We start from the raw sequence: 26232 nt of genomic DNA, 5'->3' as shown, positions 1-26232 counted from the left end.
GGAAGATTTTTAATCACAGTTTCAATTTCAGTGCTTGTGATTGGTCTATTCATATTTTCTATTTCTTATTGATTCAGTCTCAGCAGGTTTTGCATTTCTAAGAATTTGTCCATTTTATTGGTCTAGAGTTGCTTGTAGTAATCTCTCATGATCTTTTGTATTTCTGCAGTGTCAGTCGTTACTTCTCCTTTTTCATTTCTAATTCTATTGATTTGAGTCCTCTCCCTTTTTTTCTTGATGAGTCTGGCTAATGGTTTATCAATTTTGTTTATCTTCTCAAAGAACCAGTTTTATTGATCTTTGCTATCATTTCCTTCATTTCTGTGTCATTTATTTCTGATCTGATCTTCATGATTTCTTTCCTTCTGCTAACTTTGGGTTTTTTTTGTTCTTCTTTCTCTATTTGCTTTAGGTACAAGGTTAGGTTGTTTATTCGAGATGTTTCCTGTTTCTTAAGGTAGGATTGTATTGCTATAAAATTCCCTCTTAGAACTGCTTTTGCTGCATTCCATAGGTTTTGGGTCATCGTGTCTCCATTGTCATTTGTTTCTAGGTATTTTTTGATTTCCTCTTTGATTTCTTCAGTGATCACTTCGTTATTAAGTAGTGTATTGTTTAGCCTCCATGTGTTTGTATTTTTTACAGATCTTTTCCTGTAATTGATAGCTCGTCTCATAGCGTTGTGGTTGGAAAAGATACTTGATACGATTTCAATTTTCTTAAATTTACCAAGGCTTGAATTGTGACCCAAGATATGATCTATCCTGGAGAATGTTCCATGAGCACTTGAGAAAAATGTGTATTCTGTTGTTTTTGAATGGAATGTCCTGTAAATATCAATTAAGTCCATCTTGTTTATTCTATCATTTAAAGCTTGTGTTTCCTTATTTATTTTCATTTTGGATGATCTGTCCATTGGTGAAAGTGGGGTGTTAAAGTCCCCTACTATGAATGTGTTACTGTCGATTTCCCCTTTTATGGCTGTTTGTATTTGCTTTATGTATTGAGGTGCTCCTATGTTGGGTGCATAAATATTTACAATTGTTATGTCTTTTTCTTGGATCAATCCCTTGATCATTATGTAGTGTCCTTCTTTGTCTCTTCTAATAGTCTTTATTTTAAAGTCTATTTTGTCTGATATGAGAATTGCTACTCCAGCTTTCTTTTGATTTCCAATTGCATGGAATATCTTTTTCCATCCCCTCACTTTCATTCTGTATGTGTCTCTAAGTCTGAAGTGGGTCTCTTGTAGACAGCATATATACGGGTCTTGTTTTTGTATCCATTCAGCCAGTGTGTGTCTTTTGGTGGGAGCATTTAATCCATTTATATTTAAGGTAATTATCAATATGTATGTTCTTATTCCCATTTTCTTAATTGTTTTGGGTTTGTTTTTATAAGTCTTTTCCTTCTCTTGTGTTTCTTGCCTAGAGAAGTTCCTTTAGCATGTTTTAAAGCTGGTTTGGTGGTGCTGAACTCTTTCAGCTTTTGCTTTTCTGTAAAGGTTTTAATCTCTCCATCAAATCTGAATGAGATCCTTGCTAGGTAGAGTCATCTTGGTTGTAGGTTTTTCTCCTTCATCTCTTTAAATATGTCCTGCCAGTCCATTCTGGCTTGCAGAGTTTCTGCTGAAAGATCAGCTGTTAACTTTATGGGGATTCCCTTGTGTGTTACGTATTGTTTTTCCCTTGCTGCTTTTAATATGTTTTCTTTGTATTTTTTTTGACAGTTTGATTAATTTGTGTCTTGGCGTGTTTCTCCTTGGATTTATCCTGTATGGGACTCTCTGTGCTTCCTGGACTTGATTAACTATTTCCTTTCCCATATTAGGGGAGTTTCAATTATAATCTCTTTAAATATTTTCTCAGTCCGTTTCTTTTTCTCTTCTTCTTCTGGAACCCCTATAATTCGAATGTTAGTGCATTTAATGTCCCAGAGGTCTCTGAGACTGTCCTCACTTCTTTTCATTCTTTTTTCTTTATTCTGCTCTGCAGTAGTTATTTCCACTATTTTATCTTCCAGGTCACTAATCCGTTCTTCTGCCTCAGATATTCTGCTATTGTTCCCTTCTAGAGTATTTTTAATTTCATTTATTGTGTTGTTCATCATTGATTGTTTCCTCTTTAGTTCTTCTAGGTCCTTGTTAAATGTTTCTTGTATTTTCTCTATTCTATATCCAAGATTTTGGATCATCTTTACTATCATTATTCTGAATTCTTTTTCAGGTAGACTGCCTATTTCCTCTTCATTTGTTAGGTCTGGTGGGTTTTTATCTTGCTCCTTCATCTCCTGTGTATTTTTCTGTCTTCTCATTTTGCTTATCTTACTGTGTTTGGGGTCTCCTTTTTGCAGGCTGCAGGTCGTAGTTCCCGTTGTTTTTGGTGTCTGTCCCCAGTGGCTAAAGTTGGTTCAGTGGGTTGTGTAGGCTTTCTGGTGGAGGGGACTAGTGCCTGTGTTCTGGTGGATGAGGCTGGATCTTGTCTTTCTGTTGAGCAGGTCCACGTCTGGTCGTGTGTTTTGGGGTGTCTGTGGACTCATTATGATTCTAGGCAGCCTCTGTGCTAATGGGTGGGGTTGTGTTCCTGTCTTGCTAGTTGTTTGGCATAGGGTGTCCAGCACTGTAGCTTGCTGGTTGTTTAGTGAAGCTGGGTGTTGGTGTTGAGATGGAGATCTCTGGCAGATTTTCGCCGTTTGATATTACATGGAGCTGGGAGGTCTCTTGTGGACCGGTGTCCTGAAGTTGGCTCTCCCACCTCAGAGGCACAGCACTGACTCCTGGCTGCAGCACCAAGAGACTTTCATCCACTCAGCTCAGAATAAAAGGGAGAAGGAAGGAAGGAAGGAAGGAAGAGAGGGAGAGAGAGAGAGAGACAGAGAGACAGAGAGAGAGAGAGAGAGAGAGAGAGAGAGAGAAGAAAGGGAGAAGGGAGATAAAAGAAAATAAAATAAAGTAAGATAAAATAAAATAAAGTTATTAAAATAAAAAATAATTATTAAAAAAAAACGTTTTTTAACTAAAGAAAAAAGGACGGATAGAACGCTAGGACAAATGGTGAAAGCAAAGCTGTACAGACAAAATCTCACACAGAATCATGCACATACACAGTCACAAAAAGAGGAAGAGGGGCAAAAATAATAAATCTTGCTCTCAAAGTCCACCTCCTCAATTTGGGATGATTCGTTGTCTATTCAGGTATCCCACAGTTGCAGGTACATCAAGTTGATTGTGGAGATTTAATCCACTGCTGCTGAGGCTGCTGGGTGAGATTTCCCTTTCTTTTCTTTGCTCGCACAGCTCCCGGGGCTCAGCTTTGGATTTGGCCCCGCCTCTGCGTGTAGGTCGAAGGAGGGCATCTGTTGTTTGCTCTGACAGAACGGGGTTAAAGGAGCCGCTGATTCAGGGGCTGTGGCTCACTCAGGCCGAGGGGAGGGAGGGGCTCGGAGTGCGGGATGAGCCTGCGGTGGCAGAGGCCGGCATGACGTTGCACCAGCCTTTGGTGCACCATGTGTTCTCCTGGGTAAGTTGTCCCTGGGTCACGGGACCCTGGCAGTGGCGTGCTGCACAGGTTCCCCGGAAGGGAAGTGTGGATGGTGACCTGCGCTCGCACACAGGCTTTTTGGCGGCGGCAGCAGCAGCCCCAGCGTCCCACGCCCGTCTCTGGGGTCCGTGCTTTTAGCCGCGGCTCGCGCCCATCTCTGGAGCTCCTTTAAGCAGCGCTCTTAACCCCCTCTCCTCGCGCGCCAGGAAACCAAGAGGGAAGAAAAAGTCTCTTGCCTGTTTGGCAGCTCCAGACTTTTTCCAGGACTCCCTCCCTGCCAGCCGTGGGGCACTAGCCCCTTCAGGCTGTGTTCACGCCGCCAGCCCCAGTCCTCTCCCTGCGCTCCGACCGAAGCCCGAGCCTCAGCTCCCAGCCCCGCCCGCCCCGGCGGCCGAGCAGAGAAGCCTCTCGGGCTGGTGAGTGGCGGTCGGCACCGATCCTCTGTGCGGGAATCTCTCTGCTTTGCCCTCCGCACCCCTGTGGCTGCGCTCTCCTCCGCGGCTCCGAAGCTTTCACGCTCTGCCACCCGCAGTCTCCACCCGCGAAGGGGCTCCTACTGTGTGAAAACCTTTCCTCCTTCACGGCTCCCTCCCACTGGTGCAGGTCCCGTCCCTATCCTTTTGTCTCTGTTTATTCTTTTTTCTTTTGCCCTACCCAGGTACGTGGGGAGTTTCTTGCCTTTTGGGAGGTCTGAGGTCTTCAGCCAGCGTTCAGTAGGTGTTATGTAGGAGTTTTTCCACGTGTAGATGTATTTCTGATGATTCTGATTTCTGATGGGGAGGAAGGTGACCTCCGTGTCTTACTCTTCCACCATCTTTCCCCTCTCCCCAGGATCTTGTCTTTAAGTCCAAGAGTCCTTGGATATTGCACGTACCATTTTTGCTCACATGTCATTGACTTGAACTCAGTCACATGTTCACACCTAACTTACTGGGAAATAGAAACTCCAGCTCAGGAACCAAGTGTTAGCTGAAACTGGGGAGGAGTGGAAGCTATCTTTATATTTATTTTTTTATTGAAGTATAGTTGATTTTTATGTTGTGTTAATTTCTTCTGTACAGCACAATGATTCAGTTATATGTGTGTATATATATATTCACTTATAGTTATATATATATATATATATACACACACACATTCTTTTTCATATTCTTCTGCATTATGGTTTATCTCAGGATATTGAACATAGTTTCCTGTGCTATACAGTAGGACTTTGTTATTTGTTGGAGTTATCTTTAAAATAAATACACAAATACATAATGTCCTCATAATATATGGGGGACAATTTAGTAGTGTCCAACAGATTGAGATGTATTGTACTACAGTGTTCTGCTAAGCTGTACTCATAGTTTGATTTGCATTAATTGCATTGTCTTGATACAGAATAGCAGGCAGTAAAACTTTTCAGTGGCCACATATGCTATTTGTCTATATTCTGTCACTATAATTCGTGTTAATGAAATTCTCATATGTGACAGAGATTAAGAGATGGTTTTATCCTGTAGGGTTTACTCTTCACCTTGCTATTCATTATCCCTCTGTTTGACAACAAACTTTGGTTATGACGTTTTGCATTGTGTTGTAAACTTTGACAGCCTGTGTGACTTACATAGCATAGATAAGCAATGTAGCTAAATCTTCCCCAGGATTATGAGATCAGAGGAACACACAGATTTTGCAAAATTGCCCATAGGTTATCTTTGAGATGCCATTTCTGGTTTGTACTAATAGAATAAAAATGAGTATACGGTAAGTTTGGAAAATTACCTAATGTCTATGACATAGTTAAAAAACTGTTCTGGAAGGCCAAACCCATAGCCTTATAATTTCAGATTCTCTTGTTATTAGACAGAGTACATCTAGCTAATTAACTAATTTACTCATTGATTTATTTAACACACGTTTGCCATGTTCCAAGCGCTCTGCTAAGTATTCTAATACTTAGCATTAGCATTCTAATATCCTAGCATTACCCTGTAGGATACAAAGATGAAGGAAGACATGCTCTGAAGAGTTGTGGCACATTCAGAGGGATCTGTTTGGTAAATAGCCAGATACACAGGATTGGACCTCAGGAGGTTGAGCTAGCATGCAGGTAAATAATTGAGAGTCTCTGGATTTGGGGCAAATGTTGAAGCCCTAGTAGTCTACTAGATTTTCCAGTAGAAAGAGGGCCTGTGATGGAACCTTACTCTTGGTACATTAGGGGCTGGAAGAAGAAGAAGGAAAAAGACGATCTCAGAGTGATAGAAGGAGACAGGAAACACTTTCACAGAAAACCAGGGAGGGAGAAAATATGATTTCAAAGGTCTTGCTCCAGGAACTATTCATACAATAAGGATCAAGCAATATCCCGTGTTTCCACCTTGCAGAGGCCATTGGTGGCTCTAATGGAACAGTTCCATGGAAGAATCTGCAGTAGAAGCAAGGTTTGAAGAGTGAACGGGAAAGAGGAATTAGAGATAGCTAGTGGGGAGATAATTGCAGTGAGATTCATGTTAGAGCTGGTATTCCTGAATTGATTTGTTTGTGGTGTTTAACATTTAAAAATATTTTATTGGAAGAATTTATGTTGGCAGAGATGCCAGTCAAGTATGAGGCACCTTTCCATCTATTACCTTGTGTGTAATTCTCAAAGTGGGTATGTTTTAGTTTTTTACATTTACCGTGTAGGTGTGCCTTTTCATTAAGGTGACAAAATAACTTTTGAGGGCAGCATCACTTGTTATAGTAGTTAGTCATTTCCTAAGTAGGGAAAATCCTGTAACTAATGCTGGTTCTGTTGATTTGAACAGCTGGCCTCCCAGTTCGTGCTGCTTTGCACATAGGTGGATTGGGAATCCTACATTAGGAGTGATAAAACTGCTGACAGGATTTCACAAGCTCTGACATAAATGACGCTGATTATAACATGAAGATTATTTAGGAGGGCTTTTGGATCTCTGCAAGCTTTGAAATAGTACTATATTTTAAACTCCACTTGACGTGAATGAAAAATGAGATCCTCTCATCATTAGAATTAATTTATAACAGGCTTTGCTCAAAACTGACCCAGATCAGACGGTATGAGGTTCACATTAAGTGGGCTTATACTACACAGATATGCAATGTTCAGTATATCTATAAACCTAATTGCTTTAAATGTTTCATACTAATTGCCCTGAAATATGTACATTAAAGAAGTGAACAGCAAATTTCCTGAAATATATGTCCAAAATGATTCTAATTTGCATAAATTTTAGCCAAGGAACAGATGCTGTACCTTTGTAAACTTTTTAAAGCATATTATACAAATATGTTGTGGTGTAACTCGGTGTTCCTCACCAATCCTAACTTGGGTGAAATACTTTTAGCAGAACATTGACAAAGACAAGTGAAAAAAAGGCTTCATTGTTTCAAACACCAGCTTATCTTTAGACTAATATAAAGGATTTTGTTTTATTGTGGTATTTTTGATCCAGCTTTCTAAAATTTAATTATAATTAAAACGTTTTGGACATTATTTTCTTGGACTGTATTTTTCTAAATAATATTGATCACTTTTAATATTTATATAGTGAGTATATAGTATTTTAAATCTAGAAAGAGAAAAGTATACAGAAGAAATTAATTTAGCCCATAATACTACCATATATTGTTTGCTTTATTCTCTTTTGATCTTTTATATATTTTCAAAACTGTGATATGTAGGATTATGCAGTTTTACATCATGCTTCTTTCACCTAACATTATACTGTTATCCATTTTCTTATATATTCTTTACAAATTTAAGGAATTGTATAATTCTCCAAATGGATAGTGTGCTTTATTTTAAACAATCCTTTATTTTTGGAGCCCAAGACATCAGGGGTTTTTTTTATATTGCTGTAAATAATATTTTGAACATCATTACTTTTGACATTTTACTCAGGATGATTCCTAGACATGGAATTTCTGGATCAAATGTACATGGATGTTTTAATTTCCTTGACGTATTACTAAATTGCTTTTCCCAACTGTTAAGTGTGTAGGCAGAGCACAGCCTTGTCCTTAAGTCTCTGTGTACAGAGAGACTTTGCATCCTCCAGCTTCCCTCTTTGTCTTCCTCCTCTTTCTGTCTACCACAGAGATTCATAATGTGTACTCTATGTCCTCCTTCTAGGATGTTTATATTTAATTTTATAATTGTAGTTACATTATAGACATAAAAAATCTGTTTAAGTAAATTTGAACCTTCCTTTTATATTTTGATTTCCATATTTTTTATTCACTGTTCAGTATAGAATGTATGTGTATATGGACACATGCACATACGCACATATACACATGTACATATCTGGTAAATACTTTTTACTCATCTCTTGGATATTTGTATATGCTTGTATATATACACAAACTTTTAAGAAAGTTTAACATACACATACTTTTTAAAAATTTATTGAGGTTTAATTGACATATAATATTATATTGGTTTCAGGTATACGGGACAATGACTTGATATTTGTATGCACTGTGAAATGACCACCATAGTAAATCTCAATAGCATCCATCACCACAGAGAGTTAACTTTAGGATTTACTCTCTTGGCACCTTTCCCGTATGCTCTACAATATTATTGACTATCGTCACTATGCTGTACAGTACCTCCCCCATTACTTATTTATTCTGTAACTGGAAATTTTTACCTTTTGATCCGCTTCACCAATTTTGCTGACTCCCCAGCCCCCTTCCCCTCTGGCAACCACCATTCTGCTCTGTGTATCTATGATTTGGGTTTTGTTTAGTTTTTGTTTTTGAGATTCCACATATAAGTGAAATCATACAGTATTTATCAATTTTTCTGAATTATTTTGCTTAGCTTAATTTTCTCAGGATCCAACGTTGTCACAAATAGCAAGATTTCATTCTTTTTTGTGGATGAATAATATATTCCATTGTGTGTGGGTGTTATTTATAGATAGATAGATAGATATACCACTTTTTCTTTATCCATTCATCCATTGATGGACACTTGGGTAATTTCCATATCTTGGCTATTGTAAATAATGCAATGAACATGGGGGTGCATATATTTTTTTCAAATTAGGGGTTTTGTGGGGTTTTTTTAAAGATAAATACCAAGAAGTGGAATTACTAGATCATATGGTAGTCCTAGTTTTAATTTTTTGAGGAAACTCCATGCTGTTTTCCAAAGTGGCTGCACCAATTTACATTCCCACCAACAATGCATGGGAGTACCCTTTTCTCCACATCCTTGTCAAGACTTGTCATTTTGGTAATAGCCATTCTAACAGGTGTGAGGTGTAATTTCATTGTAATTTTGATTCACATTTCCCTGATGACTAGTGATATTGGACATCTTTTCATGTACCTGTTGACTGTTTGTTTGCCTTCTTTAGAAAAATATCTATTCAAATCCTCTGCCTATTTAAAAATCAGATTGTTTGGGGTTTTATTTGGTTTTTTTGGCTTTTTTTTTTTTGCTATTGAGTTGTGTAAGTTCTATATTTTAGATATTAATGCCTTATCAGGTATATGATTTGCAAATATATTCTCCCTTTCAGAAGGTTGTCTCTGCCTTTTGTTGATGGTTTACTTTGTTATGCAAAAGCTTCTTTTGTTTGATGTAGTCCCACTTGTTTATTTTTGCTTTTTTTGCCTTTGCTTTTGGAGTCAGATTTAAAAATTCATCACAAAGACTCATGCCATCTATTTTATCTTTTAGGAGTTTTATGACTTCAGGTCTTACATTCAACTCTTTAATCCATTTTGAGTTAATTTGGGGGTATGGTGTAAGATAGTGGTCTAGTTTCATTCTTTTGCATGTGGCTGTCCACTTTTCCCAACACCATTTATTGAAGAGACACCCTTTTTCCATTGCGTATTCTTGGCTCCTTTGTCACTAATTAATTGACCGTATACTTGTAGGTTTATTTCTGGATTCTCTGTTCTGTTCCATTGATCTATGTGTCTGTTTTCATGTCAGTGCCACACTGTTTTGATTACTCTAGCTTTATAATATAATTTGAAATCCAGGAGCATGATGCCTCCAGCTTTGTTCTTCTTTCTCAAGATTGCTTTGGTTTTTCAGTCTTTTGTGTTTCCATACTAATTTTAGGATTGTTTGTTCTGTTTCTATGAAATAACTTTAGAAGTTTGATAGGTATTGCATTGACTCTATAGATTTCTTTGAGTAATATGGATATTTTAACAATATTAACTATTCCAATTCATGAGCATGGAATATCTTTCCATTTCTTTGTGTCTTCAGTTTCTTTCTTCAGTGTCTTAGAGTTTTCAGAGTACAGGTCTTTCATCTTCTTGGTTAAATTTATTTCTAGGTATTTTATTCTTTTTGATGCAATTATAAATGGGACTGTTTTCTTAATTTATTTTTCTGTTAGTGTATAGACATTTTATGCCTTGCCACTTCACTAAATTTGTTTAGTAGTTCTAACAGTCTTTTTGTGAAAAATTTAGGGTTTTCTCTATATAAAATCATTTCATCTGCAAATAGTGACAGTTTTATTTATTTCTTTCCAATTTGGATGCCTTTTATTTTTCTTGCATAATTGTTCTGGCAAGGACTTCCAATACTATGTTGAATAGAAGTGGGGAGGGTGGACATTCTTATCTTGTTCCTGATCTTAGAGGAAACACTTCTAGCTTTTCACTGTTGAGTATGTTAGCTGTAGGCTTCTGATACATGGCCTTTATTATGGTGAAGTACATTCCCTCTGCACCCACTTTGTTGAAAGTTTAACATAAATGGATATTGAATTTTGTCAAAAGCTTTTTGTACATCTATTGGGATGATCATATGGTTTGTATTCATCATTTTGTTAATGTAGTGTATCACATTGCTTTGAAGATGTTGTTGATGTTGAACCATCCTTACATCCCTTGAATAAATCCCACTTGATTATGGTATATCATCCTTTTAATGTTTGTTGAATGCGATTTGCTAACATTTTGTTGAGGATTTTTGCATCTGTGTTCATCAGGGATATTGACTTGTAATTTTCATATATGGTGATGTGCTTGTCTGGATTTTGGTGTCACAGTAATGCTGGCCTTATCAAATGAGTTTGGAAGCATTTCCTCCTCTTCAACTTTTTGAAAGAATTTGAGAAGGATAGGTATTAACTCTTCTTTGAATGTTTGATAAAATCCACTAGAAAAGCCATCTGGTACCAAACTTTTGTTTGAACCGGTGGTCAGAACCCTCCCACAATCTCTTTATGTGTTTTGGTCTGTTCAGATTTTCTGTGTCTTCCTAATTCAGTCTCTAAAGATTGTGTGATTCTAAGAATGTATTCATTTCTTCTATGTTGTCCAATGAGTTGGCATATAAATGTTCAGAGTAGTCTTTTAAGATCCTTTGTATTTCTGTGCTATCAGTTGTAACATCTCCTCTTCAATTTTGGATTTTATTTATTTAAGGCCTCTTTTTTTCTTGGTGAATCTGGCTAAGGGTTTGTCAATTTTGTTTATCTTTTCAAGGAATCAGCTCTTAGTTTTACTGACTTTCCTATTGTCCTTTTAGCCTCTATTTTATTTCTGCTCTGATTGTTATTATTTGCTTTCTTCTACTAACATTGTTTCTTCTTTTTCTAGTTTCTTTAGGTGTAAAGTTAGATTGTTTATTTGAGATTTTTTTTCTTTCTTGAAGTAGGCCAGTATTTCTGTGAGCTTCCCTTTTAGAACTGCTTTTGCTGCATCACATAGGATTTGGTATATTGTATTTCATTTTCATTTGTCTCTAAGTATGTTTTTATTTCTCCACTGATTTTTTTCATTGACCCAGTGGTTGTATGTAGCATGTTGTTAAATATCCACGTATCTGTGAGTTTTACATTCTTCTTCTTGTAATTGATTTTAAGTTTCATGCCATTGTGGTTGGAAGAAATGCTTGATGTGATTTCAGTCTCCTTAAATTTATTGAAATTTGTTTTATGGCTTAACATATGATCTGTCCTGGAGGATGTTCCATGTGTACTTGAAAAGAATGTGTTTTGCTGCTTTTGGATGGAATATTTTGTATATGTCTATTAAGTCAATCTGATGTAAGGTGTCATTAAGGCCAGTGTTTTCTATAAAGTTACATATTCTTGTTGAATTGACCCTTTTATCATTACATAGTACCCTTCTTTGGCTATTACTACAGTCTTTGTTTTAGTCTATTTTGTCTGATATGAGTATAGCTATCCCAGCTTTCTTTTTGTTTCTATTGGATATTTGCATGCAATATCTTTTTCTATCCCTTCATTTTTAGTACATATATGTCCTTATATCTAAAGTGAGTCTGTTGTAGGCAGCATATAGATGAGTCTTGTTTTCTTTGTTTTCTTTTTGTTTTGTTTTGTTTCTTAATCAATTCAGTCACTCTGTCTTTAGAGTGAAGAACTTAGCCCATTTACATTTAAGGTAATTATTGATAAATATTAATTTACTTCTATTTTGTTAATTTTTCTGCCTGTTTTTTTGTAGTTCTTCTCTGTTACTTTCTTCTTCTCTTGCTCTCTTTCCTTGTGCTCTGATGACTTAGTTTAGTTGAGATTCCTTTAGTTGTTATGTTGAGATTCTGTTCTCTCTTTTTGTGTGTGTGTATCTACTCCAGGTTTTTGCTTTGTGGTTATCATATGGTTCACATATAATGTCCTATGTATATAAAAGTCCATTTTAAGTTAATACTAACTTAAATTTGAGCTTATTGCAAAACTCTACATCTTTACCTCTCCACTACATTTCATCTTTTTACTTCTTAGGTATCCCTTAAATAATTATTGTATTTTTGTTAATTTTGCTACTTTTGTCTTTTAAACTTGACACTAACCTTATAAGTGATTAATCCACTATCTTTGCTAAATATTTATCTTTAGCAGTGAGAATTTGACTTTCATATATTTTCTTATTATTAATTAGTGACCTTTCTTTTCAGGTTAAAGAAGTCCCTTTAACATTTCTTGTTAGGTTGGTTTGGTGGTGATGAACTCATCTAACTTTTGTTTGACTGAAAAACTCTATCTCTCCTTTCATGATGAGTAATAATCTTGCTGGGTGGAGTATTCTTGGTTGGAATTTTTTTCTTTCAGCACTGAGAATATATCATGCCACTCCCTTCTGGCCCATAATGTTTCTGCTAAAAAAATATGCTGCTAGTCTTACTGGCTTCCCTCACACATAACAAGTTGCTTTTCTCTTGCTGCTTTTAAGGTTCTCTTATTGTCTTCAATTTTTGACATTTTAAGTATAATGTATCTTGGCGTAAATCTCTTGAGGTTCATCTTATTTGGAGTTCTCTGGGCTTCCTGGACCTGGATGTCTGTTTCCTTTCCCAGGTTAGGGAAATTTTTAGCCATTATTTCTTCAAATAATTTCTGCCCCTTTCTCTCTCTCTTCTCCTTAGACCCCCATAATGTTAATGTTAGTCCTCTTGGTGTTTTCCCATAGATCCCTTAAAATGTCTTCACTTTATTTTTACTTGTATTATATTATTATTATTATTATTATTATTATTATTATTATTATTATTATTATTATTATTATTTTGCTGCTCAGTTTAGATGAGTTTCCTTGCTTTGTCTTCCAGAACACTGATTCTTTCTACTGCTTTGTCTAGTCTGCTATTGAATCCTTCTAGTGTGTTTTATAGTTCAGTTTTTGTGTTCTCAGCTCTGTGACTTCTGTTCTGTACTTCTTTATATTTTCTATCTCTTTGCTGAAGTTCTCACATGTTCATCTATTCTTCTGAGTTCAGTGAGCAATTTTGACTATTACTTTGAATTCTTTATCAGGTAGATTACTTATCTTCATTTCATTAAAATCTCTTTCTGAAGTGTTGTCTTGTTCTTTCTTTAAGAACATATTTCTGTTTTGTCATTTTGTTTGATGCTGTTTCTGTGTATTGCTGAAACAGCTACCTCTCTGAGTCTTGAAGTAGTTGGCCTTGTGTAGGTGATGAACCTTGCCCTAGTGGTTGGTTGTCTTTTGAAACTTTGTGATTGTCTAAGCAGCCTGATTTATTGTTGATAGGTTCCTGGTGTTGAGGGTGTGCCAAGACCTGTCAGTGTTCCAAGAGGAAGGATCTCATTTTGAACTTAGTTTTAGGCTGTTTGAAAGTCAAACCCTTGGGCAGCAGGTTTTGAAGTATGCACGTATATAGTCCTATGGGCCATAATCATAAACCCTGCTGGCCTCCAGAACAGGAAATCTGGAGATGACCCTTGGGCAACATTTCCATAAATCAGACCCTTAGACAAGTGTATAAGCTCCTTTCTGGGAGGTATCATTGAGCTGCAGTGAGGCAAAGGGAGTGTGCAAGGATAGTGTCTTACATTCCCTGAGAGTGCCTCTGTACTCTCTAGATGTGTGGCAAGGCTGAAGCCTCAGGCTGAATCTCCAGGACAAGCAAATAGGCCTTTTTCATAAGAAGACTGGAGGTGTGTTTCAGTCTGCTGCCTGTGCAGTGCCCTGGGCATGGTAGCCTGCCAAGATCTATCTTTCCAATTGTTACAGTCCCATGGAGCCCAGGAATGCAAGTCCCCTTGGCCACCAGAGCTAGGTGATCAGAGGGCATCCTCTATGTGGATTGCACACACCTGCTGGCTCTAGAAGGGCATCTGGAGTGCATAGGGGGCAGGACATGCTCCTTGGCTTTGGCCTGACATCAGGAAAAATCCTAGTCTATGCTCCCCTGTCCGTTTCAGCAAGGGAGTGGGAGAGTGTCGTGACTGCTCTCACTAGCTGGTCCCAGCCAGGGAGTGAGGGAATGCTGCATCTACTCATCCCTGCCTGCCTTACCAAGACAGTGGGAGGGTCCCATGTCTGCACACCTGCCTGTGCTAACAGGGTGGAGGGAGAGTGCAGAATGGTGTCTGCCAGCACCCCAGTCTCCAGAAAGAGTCCCAACCATCACTTGTTCCTCCAGCAGATGCTTGAAGATTAGCATAGGAATCTCCTTCACATTCCAGGCACTTTTCAAACTGCTACTTTTGCACTGGGTCCTAGGGCAAGTGAGACCTCATGCAAGCCTTTTATTTATGCAAGCCTTTTATGTATGTATGTATGTGTATTTTTAAATTAATTTTTATTGGAGTACAGTTGCTTTACAATGTTGTGTTAGTTTCTGCTGTACAGCAAAGCGAATCAGTTATATGTATACTATATCCACTCTTTTTCAAATTTCCTTCCCACTTAGGTCACCACAGATCATTGAGTAGAGTTCCCTGTGTTATACATTAGGCTCTCATTAGTTATCTGTTTTATGCATAGTAGTCTATATATGTCAAGCCTTTTTTTCTTTTTTTTTTCTTTTTTTTGTGGTACGCGGGCCTCTCAGTGTTGTGGCCTCTCCTGTTGTGGAGCACAGGCTCTGGACACGCAGGCTCAGCAGCCATGGCTCACGGGCCCAGCCGCTCCGTGGCATGTGGGATCTTCCCGGACTGGGGCATGAACCCGTGTCCCCTGCATCGGCAGGTGGACTCTCAACCGCTGCACCACCAGGGAAGCCCTATGTCAAGACTTTTGAAAGGAGAATCTCAGTTCATTTCAACTGTCGACTGAAAAAAAACGCACCACCTAAAATTTGAGGCTTATGTTTTATTTGGTGGACAAAACTGAGGACTTAAGCCTGGGACACAGCATCTCAGATAACTGAGGGAGTGCTCTGAAGAGGCAAGGACGGGAGCCAGGACATATAGGAGTTTTAGCAACAAAGACCAGGTAGTCGGAACATCAAAGATTACTGTTAATTAAGGAAAACCAGATATCTCAGGTTAAGGAATCTAGTGCTTTTCCATGTATGGGAAGATGCAAATTCTGGGCTCACTGAAATCATCCCTTTGATGTGCACCTCAGCTATCTGGGGCCAGTATCCTGTGCTTCTCATCCTGAGTCTCCTCAGGGTGCATTGTTGGGGGTGGCTACAGCAGCTAGCTGCTAGATGGGGGGCAAATCTTGCCTCGATCCTGAGTTCCCTCAGGTCTCAGCGTTGGGGGCAGCTGTAACGTGATGGCTTGATGGCTGCAACATCCTTTGTTTACTGATATGGCAGGTGGCATTTTTAGTTCACACAGCCCTTTGGGTCCCTTGGATGTGAGCTCTTTTGGTTTCTAAGCCAGACATTTTGGGGGCTCGTCTCTCTGTTGTAGGTCCCAAGGGCTAGAGAGGCTTATATGGGGCACAAGCCCCTCACCCTACAGGAGAAGCTCTGGATTTGTGAGATTCCCTCCCTATTGTGGGGCGCTGGACCAGGCATGGAGTTTTTGGTGAGACCACATCTCTGTCTCTCCTACCCATCTCAGTGTGGTCCTTTTATCATTTATTGTGGATGGGGCAGTTCAGCTAGTTTTCAGTTCTTTTTCAAAGGGAATTGTTCCATATGCAGCTGTAGATTTGGTGTGTCCACGGGGCAAGGTGAGTTCAGGGTCTTCCTGAGCCTCCACCTTGGAGCACTTCCCCCCAGCCTCCCACACATGTATTTTTAATTAAGGTAGGTGCTTTATTTTCTGAATTCATGTAAAGCTGAGAATGTCTTTCTGTTGATTCGTTATATAGAAGCTACTTTATTGGGGATGTTTATGGATTAAGACACAAAGGTTTGTCTATGTGTCTTATTTCAATGGACATCTGGGGTGGCCAGAAGCTATGCAACCAGCCTTTTTAAAATCCTTGATAGGAGACCCATTTATCTGCTTGGGTGCTTGCAGTCAGCCCAATTCCCACCCCAAACACACACACTACTTTTTTTTTCAGCCCTTATGCGGGTGGATGTGTGGATGATTTTCCATAAACTCTACCTGGAAAGTGAGGAGCCTTTTTGATGTGTAAAATCAAGTGTTTTTTCTTTTTCTCTATCCTATTCTGAAATGTTTCTTTAATTATCCCTTGATCATTGTTTACCTTACAAATCTTGTCAAGTACTCAAAAGCTATAATTGGTAGACAAACCTACATTTTCTGACCTAATATCCATCATGTCTCTATTCATTTTCATCTTTATCCTTTATTTAATTTACCTAGATTGTTTGTCCTTCACAGGACTGTATGTGTTTTTATTGTCAATTCTACTACTGTATCTAATGTGGGTTTGTCATAAGGAAAATAAGTAGAATACAGTGTTCATCAAGTTAATAACTATATTTGAATAAAGTCTTTGTGCTGAGTGACATGAGAAGTACATACTGGGCAAAGCAAGCCTGGGGAAGCTGACATTTTTCACGGATAATGTTGGAAACAGTGAACATTGACACCAGGGATGATGGGGATATGGGTGTGTGCTTTTCTTCTAGGTCACAGCAGTATTAATCTTCACTAACTGGACTATATATACACTAATTGAATCAGACTGTAGAAATAGTAGAAGGCTTAGTGAGTGCAGTCAACCTCGTATCCATGGGTTCCACATCTGTGGATACAGAGGGCTGACTCTAAAAGACTTGAGCATCCATGGATTTTGTTATCACCAGGAATTGGTCCTGGAACCAATCCCCCATGGATACTGAGGAATATTTAAGTACTTGGGTTGGGGATTTTGATTTGTTTCTAGATGAGATACTGAGGAGTAGACTTCGTTTGTGTGATCACTTAGTGCCGATACACCATAATCCATTATCCACTCTTCTCTGAAGCACAATTTCATGTTGTGGAGAGTCCTCCCATAATAAAAATCACAATGTAAAGGTCAACAAGTTTCCATTCTGCTATTGCAGCTTATATTTCCTTGAAATTCTTAGCTCACCCAGCTCCTTTTTTATTTCATTTTATTCTCTTTTCAGCTCGTCTTGTTTTTAATTTAATCCTATCTTTTTATCTCAGTGTCTTTTTTTAAGCTTTCTGCACATATTTTGGAGAGTCATGTCTTTCTGGATACTACCAAACATGTTAAAGTTTTTTCTAAAATACTTTCTTGAAAGTCATTTTCAGATCTGATGCCTTCTCCTGTGATTGAGGGTGATGTTCTCTTTCTCTTGTCCTCCGGTACTTGTTCATGGGGTCTGTGTTGTATATTTTCACTTTACTCATTCTAAAATGATCCGCATAGACCCTGGGATCACCAGCAGATAGTGTATATACCACCTGCTGTCTCTCTGCATTTTTAAAATCTCTTCTGCGAGGTCTCCCGATATCCACTGTCTTTCAGTGGATATCTTTCAATATCCATTGTCTTTCAGGCAATTTGGGGAGCTATGTTATACTGAGGTAGAATTTTGCCATCCCCTTTCTTTCTGCCTGTGCCTTTGATGCTCTGGAATATTGGAGCCCATGTTAAGAACATTCAGTATGAGCTTTATACCCAAGCTGGCACTATAGGCACAGTCGCTATAACATTGTACTTGCTGTGACTGTAGTTCCAGTATGGACCACTGCCAGCCCCACTGTGATCACCCTCCATTGTTTCCTGGGAGTTAATCTCCAAAGTGATTCCTAGTAGAATAATCCTATTTTATTCTTAAAGAATGGCAAGGATTTGTTATTAGTTAACGAATTTCTCCAATTCAGGGGCCAGAAATGATAAATATATGAGGGTGCTGCCTAAGTTCTTTTAGGCAGGGAAAAATTGTTTCATTTAACAAAAAGCACATGTCAGCATCATCTTTTTTTCTCAATTCATTTCAGTTGGTGTCTATTTGTGTGTGTGTGTGTGTGTGTGTGTGTGTGTGTGTGTATGTGTAGGGGTGGAGTATAGGCAATACAACAATAACTGTGCAAGTAACATAAAATTGTATATTAAAGTAAGCATGCTATGATGAAAAATTAAGCTGAAAAGAAGGATGAAGAATCCATAATCCTAGTTTCCCATTGTTATGTTGTTTAAGACATCATTAGAGTTATTTTTATGGAAAATTAATGGAAGCAGCCAGTATTGTATTTGAAATAGCTTTTAAACCACAATCCAGCAACACCTACATTTAATGCTTGAAAATCTGTATTGTTATTGTTCATCTCTAACTACCTATTCTGAAATTCAGCAATTATAATTAAAGAAGCATACACTTAGGGACTTCCCTGATGGCGCAGTGGTTAAGAATCCGCCTGCCGGGCTTCCCTGGTGGCTCAGTGGTTGAGAGTCTGCCTGCCGATGCAGGGGACATGGGTTCCTGCCCCTGTCCGGGAAGATCCCACATGCCGCGGAGCGGTTGGGCCCGTGAGCCATGGCCACTGGGCTTGTGCATCCGGAGCCTGTGCTCCGCAACAAGAGAAGCCTCCACAATGAGAAGCCCGCACACCACAAGGAAGAGTAGCCCTGGCTCACCACAACTAGAGAAAGCCTGCACACAGCAATGAAAACCCAATGCAGCCAAAAAAAGGAAGCATACACTTAAACATCTTGAAGTTGAGTAAGAGAAGAGACAATGGATATAAACTTCACCTTGTAAAGTGGTTTTCCTTTTGAGAAGAGGTTTGATCCTATAGAAAAGGCTCTGCTCACTGCTTAGCATGTGGTATATGCTTAAACTGTTTTATTTAATCCTTACAACGCCTTTTAAATTATTTTTTATCTCTCTGAAAACAAATAGGTTTAGAGAGATTAAATAACTTGGCCTGAGGAGGTACAGCTAGTAAGTACCAAAACCAGGTACTTTGAACCTGAATCTCTTTGATCCAAAGATCATATGTGTAATCACCTTTCAGCTTCCACCTCTGACTTGAGCTAAGCAGAAGGAACAGAATAACAAATCTGCTGGTTTAAATCTAACTGTTTTCCAGAACTTGCATGTGATTTGGCCCCTACTTTCCTCTCCAACTTCATTTTAGAATACACATCCCAGGCTGTGCTCCTGGACACAATGGCTTCCTTTCTGTTCCTTAAATACCACATATGAGTGCCTTTGCACATGCCATTTCCTTTGCCTGCGGTGTTCTCCCTGCTCTCTTCCTTTCTCTGTATGCTTCCTCCTTCTCTCTCAGATCTTAACCCAAAAATCATTTGCTCAGAGTCCTCTTCCAACCATGGTGTATGAAGATGGTGCTTTCCCCATTTAAAGTCCCTCCTGTCACCTGTTATTTCCTTCCTAGCATGTAACCAATCTGAAATCAATCTGCTCACTTACTTGTTATGTATCTCTCTACAGAATGTAAGCTCTCTGAGGGCAGGAACTTTCTCCCTCTTAGTTATTACTATATCTATGGAAGTTAGAACAGCACTTGACATATAATAGATGTTGAAAAAAAACAATTGAATGAAGAATGGATGGGTGACTTTGAAGTTTATATATTTGTTTTTACTTGGAAACACTGTCTTTAAATTTTTTTTTGATGGGATGTATTGGAAAATATCTTTAAGAATTTTGAGTGTTCTAAATCGTGTTTAGGGATTCCCTCATGGTGCAATGGTTAAGAATCCACCTGCCAATGCAGGGGACGCGGGTTTGAGCCCTGGTCCGGGAAGATCCCACATGCCATGGAGCGACTAAGCCCGTGTGCCACAATTACTGAGCCTGCACTCTAGAGCCTGCATTCCACAACTGCTGAGCCCACGTGCCACAACTACTGAAGCGCATGCACCTAGAGCCCATGCTCCGCAACAAAGAGAAGCCACCACAATGAGAAGCCCGCGCCCTGCAACAAAGAGTAGCCCCCACTCGCCGCAACTAGAGAAAGCTTGTGAGCAGCAATGAAGACCCAATGCAGCCAAAAATAAATAAATTAAGTAAATAAATTATAAATAAATAAATAAATAAATAAATCATATTTAAAGCTGGATTGGGATACTTAATAACATAACCACAGACCACTGCAACTTCCTGTGATAAGAGATTTCTGCTTTGGTTTTGACGTGCCCAACGTTCTCGTTTAAATAACGAAACTGAACATGTGTATTAATTAGAATAAAACTCTTTAGCTAATTTTCTGCAGTAGAATTATAGTGTTATAGAATTCTAACAGTTTTAGCTAGATGAGGACTTAGGATACTCTCTAGTCTAACTGAAATACTGTGGAAAGTTAAAAAGCCTTCTCCAAGGCTACACAGGTAGATCCAGGTCCAGAAACTTGGAACGGGGCCCTTTCCATTATATCAGGTCAACTCTTACTGTGTTTCTTCCACTCCCCTGCTCTCACCCATTATAGTGAATATTTTTATAGGAGCAACAGATTTTATATAGAATTTCATCAAAATAATTCTGTAAAAAAAAAAAAAGTTGCAATATTAACCAGAGTTCTCAGTTTACCTTAAATCCATAAGAAATGAAACAGTAACTTTCATGCGTGCCTTAAAACTGAAATCATCGCACACTGTTCCGTCTAAGGTAGTTGTAATGTAGGCACAGAGGCCTGTGGGCTAGATCTTCATACAGAAAGGGAAAGAAGTATCAGGTTCAGGATGAAATAAATCATACAAATTTTTTTTTGTACTTTTCTACATAGTTAGCAGTTGAAACGATTGCATGTGAACCTCATATTCAGGAATCACAAATATAAAAAATTGGATTTAATAACCTATAGATTTTATGAGCAATTCTCATGCCTCAAAGGAATCCCTCATTTTTTGGAAATGTTTCTTGAAAATATAATTTGATTTACAAAACTTTATGCATATTTCTAAACAAGATAAAACCTTGCCTTTATAACCTCTTAGAAGCCAAAGATTGATTTTCTAAGAAAATAAATAAAAGAAAATAAAAATTAAAGAACCACCAAAACCAAATTACATTGTTTTGTTCATATAAGGAGATGAAGGAAAACGAACATGTGATTCATCAATACAAATGAGATGCCCAGTGAATGAGGGCAGTGAATATATAAAGCTTCTATGTAGCTCAAAAATAGTGTATTTGCTAGGAAATTATTTGTGTAAAACCAGTATAATCAAGACCTGTGTTGTCTATTTTTTTCCTCCTCTTCTAAGGTCAGCAGCGAAAGTAAGTTTGGCTCACTTCCCTCCCCCCACCCCTTACTTTTATATGGCAGAACAGACCACAGAGTAAATGACTATGAAATTTAGCTTTTCTCTGTGAATAAGAGGAGTTTTATGCTGACTTGATAGAACTCCATTTCTCTTCAGTTCTTTGTTCATGGAGTGATCACAGGATATGGGGAAAATATTATTCATCCCCAAATGACTATGCATATAAATCATAGAAGCATCTACTCCTAGAACTGGGAGGGACCAAGGGGTTATCTTGTCCAAAATCTTCTTGTAGAGATCAAAATGGTCTTAGAATCCTGTGCCTATGGTGATGAGGCCTTATTTGTCTTTGTGTGTCTGTATGTGCAGGAATACATGGACTCCAACAAATACATTGAACATCTGCTGACTCAACTTGAGGAACAACACAGAAGTCTCTGGAGGTGAGTTCAATCCACATCCTTAACTAATAGCAGCATCTATAAATTTGATCTTGATCACAGAAGCACGGAGTTGGCAAATGGTCTCTTCTACTTGGTGCCAAAAGCACCTCTGGGGGCAAAAATCAGCAGAGGCTACCTAGAGAGTTCCATTCCTTTAATTAAAGTAAAGCAATGGTGCCAAAATTTGTCCTTGAGTGAAGGACCTGCTGAGAACTGGGAGGGTGGTGGAAATCATAACACTTGTCAGGGTCAAAGAGTTAATTTGTCCAAGACCATGCAGCAAACTTATATCGTAGAAACTAGGACCCAAATTCTCTGGCCCTTGCCTGCTTAAATATTATTTAAGTTTTTCTCTAATTGAAAGGTTGAACACTTCTGCTTAAAATTTCTTAATTCATATTAAAGAATATGTATTTCAAGAATGCTGTAGTATAGGTTTTCCATGTTTAGTTTTTTATTCTACGTGGTGGGTCCTGATTCTAGGTAAGGAAAGGTATGTGAGAACATTTGTGCAGGTAAATTGGAAAAAGAGGCGAGTATCATAGAAGTCATAATCCCAAGTTATTCATTCCCTGAGGCCTCTTGGGAATGGAGATTATTTTGATATTATTATCTAGGTCTTTGGGGTCCGTGTGGTCATGGTCTTCCTAGATGCTCGTAGGGTCTCTGAATTCCATTTACTAAATTCCTATAGCTCTTGTTATCTGGAATAAATATGCTAGTGCTCAATTACATGATACCTTACATTGCACAAGAATTGTTTAATATGATTAGCTTTGTCTCCCAGGGGTCAAAAAGCCCCTAACGTCCTTTATTTCTCATCTCCTCATGTCATGGAAGACGGTGCTCTCTCTGTACACAGAGTTATTAAGTAGGTAAGTGAGACCTAACCCTGTGGATTTCTTGTCCAACCTTATCTAAATCCATCACCCTTGGTCTCTGTACCAGCTGATGCTGCCTGTTCTACATGCACCCTTGTAACAAATCCTAATAACCTTGAAATTCATCTTTGAGGAATTCTAGTTCTTAGGCGAAATGCCTGATATTTTCATTTGTTCTGCTCTTATGTTAGTTTTCCTACTAGAAAACAGATCTGTGGTTATAATAATAGACAATATTCTATTTCTCTACCTAGAAAAGCTGCTGGTAGGATACAACAACAATGTACAGTTTTCAGGTCTGCTTGCTGCTAACAGACACATCCGTTAACTTTAAATAACTTGTTGCAATATTTGTTAGATTTCTTTTTGAGAGCTCTAACCAGGTTTTCTTTTGTGAACCAGTGTGTTGTATTAATAAAACCAACAGTGGTGTATTTATGGTTATATGCCTTTTAAATTATATTTTCTGTAGATCTACTACAAAGTATGCTTAAAAGGTTATATAACTGAGTTGTAACATTTTCTTTAAACTATTTGTATAGAATAATTTTACCCTATTTTTCAAAAGAAAAAATGCACAGATGATGAATACCATCTTGATGAAAGAAATTAGAGTTTAATTTGGTCAGTGTGTCTTATACACATCATTGAAGAGGAATTATAGTTTCACAGGTTTTTGAACCAAAAAACCTGCCTGGAAAAGAATATTTTCCTTCTTTCTTAAGGTAGTTAATAAAAACCTTTGGTTTCCTCTGATATGATTAAATTAAAATTTCATTTCAGGTGCAAACATAACCTAACATAAAGTAAGAGCTCAGAATTTTGCGGGCAATCACTTCCATTTTCCTTCAAAGTAGGATTATTGCTGGTGAAGAAGCAAAGGTTTTTATATAGTGTCAGAGGATCTAATAAAAAAGCTTCATTTGAATAACAATAAAGGGAAATGATGACATTTGAATAGTCGGAATAACTACCAGTGAGAAAATGGAAATAGTAGTATTGAAAAGAAAATGAAAACCAATAATAGCAGATTTACATACTATTTATTGAATCATGAAATTATACTTGATTATATTTTGCAAACAGGTCTTGACTGACTTACAGTGATAGGCTTTCTGATGGTTATTACAGTATCACAACTGCAACTATAGCCAAATTTTTTATGGTGAACGATTTGTGAGTGACAGTGAGCAGTGGGAATATTTTTTCTGTTTTTGATTGAATAGTTAAAATGCTTTCTTGAGTTGGGGTAGACTCTATGATGTGTCGAGCATCATGGGAAAGGCACGTCATGTGCCTAAGCACAACTAAAGTGTCTGAAGTTAAACAAGCATTCCCATAACTCAGTATACGCTTCTTCTGATTTTTATTATGCCTTTAATTTGTAGCTGTTACAAATTTCATGGAATAGGTTACTTGTCATTGCTGCTGATATGGACTAATGGTCTTCCGTTTATACTTAAGCTAACTTAAGTATAGCTTAAAAGAAACTTAAAAGAAAAAATTGAGTATTTCGATCTTCCAACAATAATAGTAGCCAGCATTAATTTATGGCCACAATCTTTGAGGACTGATCAAAACATGGTAAACACATGTCATACTGTTATTGCCTCTTGCTTAATGATAAAAGAATTGGACAAATGGTAGAAGATTGGGTCTAAGAATTAAAAGTCTTATTTTCATGGAGGAATCTCCTAGTCTTTAATAGGCTTTAGTCACTTTTTTATAGCATAACCATGTGCTGTGACACAAATATATTGCTGTAATCATACTCTCAAGATAACTGGTTATTTTGGGGTCCTGTTTAGTATTCTACTGAAATAGACCTATAATCTATCCCTGGGTTTTCAAATTGCAAAGGAATTTGTGGAGTTCAAATATAGCTGTCTGGCAAAGAGCATTTAGCCCAACTATGTTTTGATACCAGCAGAAAAAAATTTCTGTGAATTCATCTGAAGAAGAGGGTGGAGTCAGGATCTAGAACCTAGTCTAAGACTTGAGTACAAGTCTGGGTGGGTTTAATGTGCTCTCCCTCTCCCTGCTTGATGAGAAAAAATAAACATACCCAGTGACAACTGGTTTACTAGTCAGTGTTGAAATGTGATCATACATTTCTGTACATGTATTTGTTTAAATGAGGAAAGTTAAGATTAGGAGAAAAATGCTCTTCTGTACTTAATGATTTTCGTGTCATCTGTTACTATTTCTATTTGGCTAAATATATCTGTGACTGACAAGAAAGGGTGTGAGAAAACAACTGCTGAGAATGTCTTTCTCCTGATATTTGACAGAAATCTTTATCCATTTGCAGCCTCAGATTAAGAGTTTAGAACATAGACAGTTGGAAAAGACAAACTGAATTCATGAATATTTATGGTGTTCATTACTCTTTCTTGTCACATATGTGAAATTATGTATGACAAATAGAAGCAGCATAACACTATAGAAATGGAAATAAGACTGGACTGGAGGTTTTGGAGACATGGACTCTGGTCCTGGCCCATCCAAACTGGCTACTGGGTAACATCTCTGAGACTGAGTTTCCTTAGCTATAAAAAGAAGGTATCAATATAGCTAGTATTTAAGATAACTGAGCACTGAGATTACATGAAGCATAGATGCAAGAGGGAGGGGATATGGGGATATATGTATATGTATAGCTGATTCACTTTGTTATACAGCAGAAACTAACACACCATTGTAAAGCAATTATACTCTAATAAAGGTGTTTTAAAAAAAGGCATTACCTATATATGACACGTACAGATAGGTATAATCTTATTTTTCTAGAATAATTATACAGCTGGATGATTATGTAGTATTTAATACATGTCATGGAAAGCGTCAAAGAACGGGGGTAGAAGTGACTAATATAACAGATACCTAAGAGCTTGCCAGTGATTGAACCAGATAATGTCAAAGCATTCATTTCAGATTTTCATAGCTTGAATTGCAGACAGAGTTATCAACAGCCTGTAAGTAAGTGAAGAATAAGTAGGTTTGCAAGGCCAAAATTAAAGGACAAGATCTGGTGAACGCACAGTGCCAGTTGCCAACCTACAGATGCCAGATTGAAGTTTCATTTGAACAAGCTATGTTTAGGCTAGGGTTTCTCAGGCAGGGCACTGTTGACATTTGGGGCCAGATTACACTTAATCATGGGGGCGGGGTTGTCCTGTGCGTTATAAGGTGTTTAGCTTCATCCCTAGCCTCTACCCACGACATGCCGGTACCATCCCCCATTGTGACAACCAAAAATGTCTCCGGATATTTTCCAAATGCCTCCGAGTGGCAACATCCTCTCCTCTCCCTGGTAAGAACCAGTGATCTAAAGAATCATGTACATAAGCATTTTTCTAAGCATATCCCAAGAAACCCTAGTACACTATGGTATGGATATTTTAAGAAAAATAAAGGTATTCTGTGGTCAGATTTGAGGTATACTAGGTACAACCAAGCTTTAAGATTTTATTTTAATTGTAGAACTATTCAGAGCCATGTATATTGCTAATATGTGATATGCCTATCAAATATAGACTA

The 26232-nt window shown here is 37.9% G+C and overlaps 1 protein-coding gene across 2 annotated transcripts in view; it reads left to right on the top strand.

Annotated features, from left to right (window-relative positions):
- NCKAP5 (NCK associated protein 5) overlaps window positions 1–26232 on the top strand; it is a 991644-nt gene that overhangs the window by 288725 nt on the left and 676687 nt on the right. For both annotated transcript variants that reach the window (XM_060106265.1, XM_060106266.1), the window contains exon 3: window positions 21738–21811. In XM_060106265.1, coding sequence (XP_059962248.1) covers window positions 21738–21811 — 74 coding nt within the window. The remainder of the gene's footprint in view (window positions 1–21737; window positions 21812–26232) is intronic.

Source organism: Mesoplodon densirostris, chromosome 8, assembly GCF_025265405.1.
Source record: "Mesoplodon densirostris isolate mMesDen1 chromosome 8, mMesDen1 primary haplotype, whole genome shotgun sequence".
NCBI classification, from domain to species: Eukaryota; Metazoa; Chordata; class Mammalia; order Artiodactyla; family Ziphiidae; genus Mesoplodon; species Mesoplodon densirostris.
This window is presented reverse-complemented; position numbering and strand designations above follow the sequence as displayed.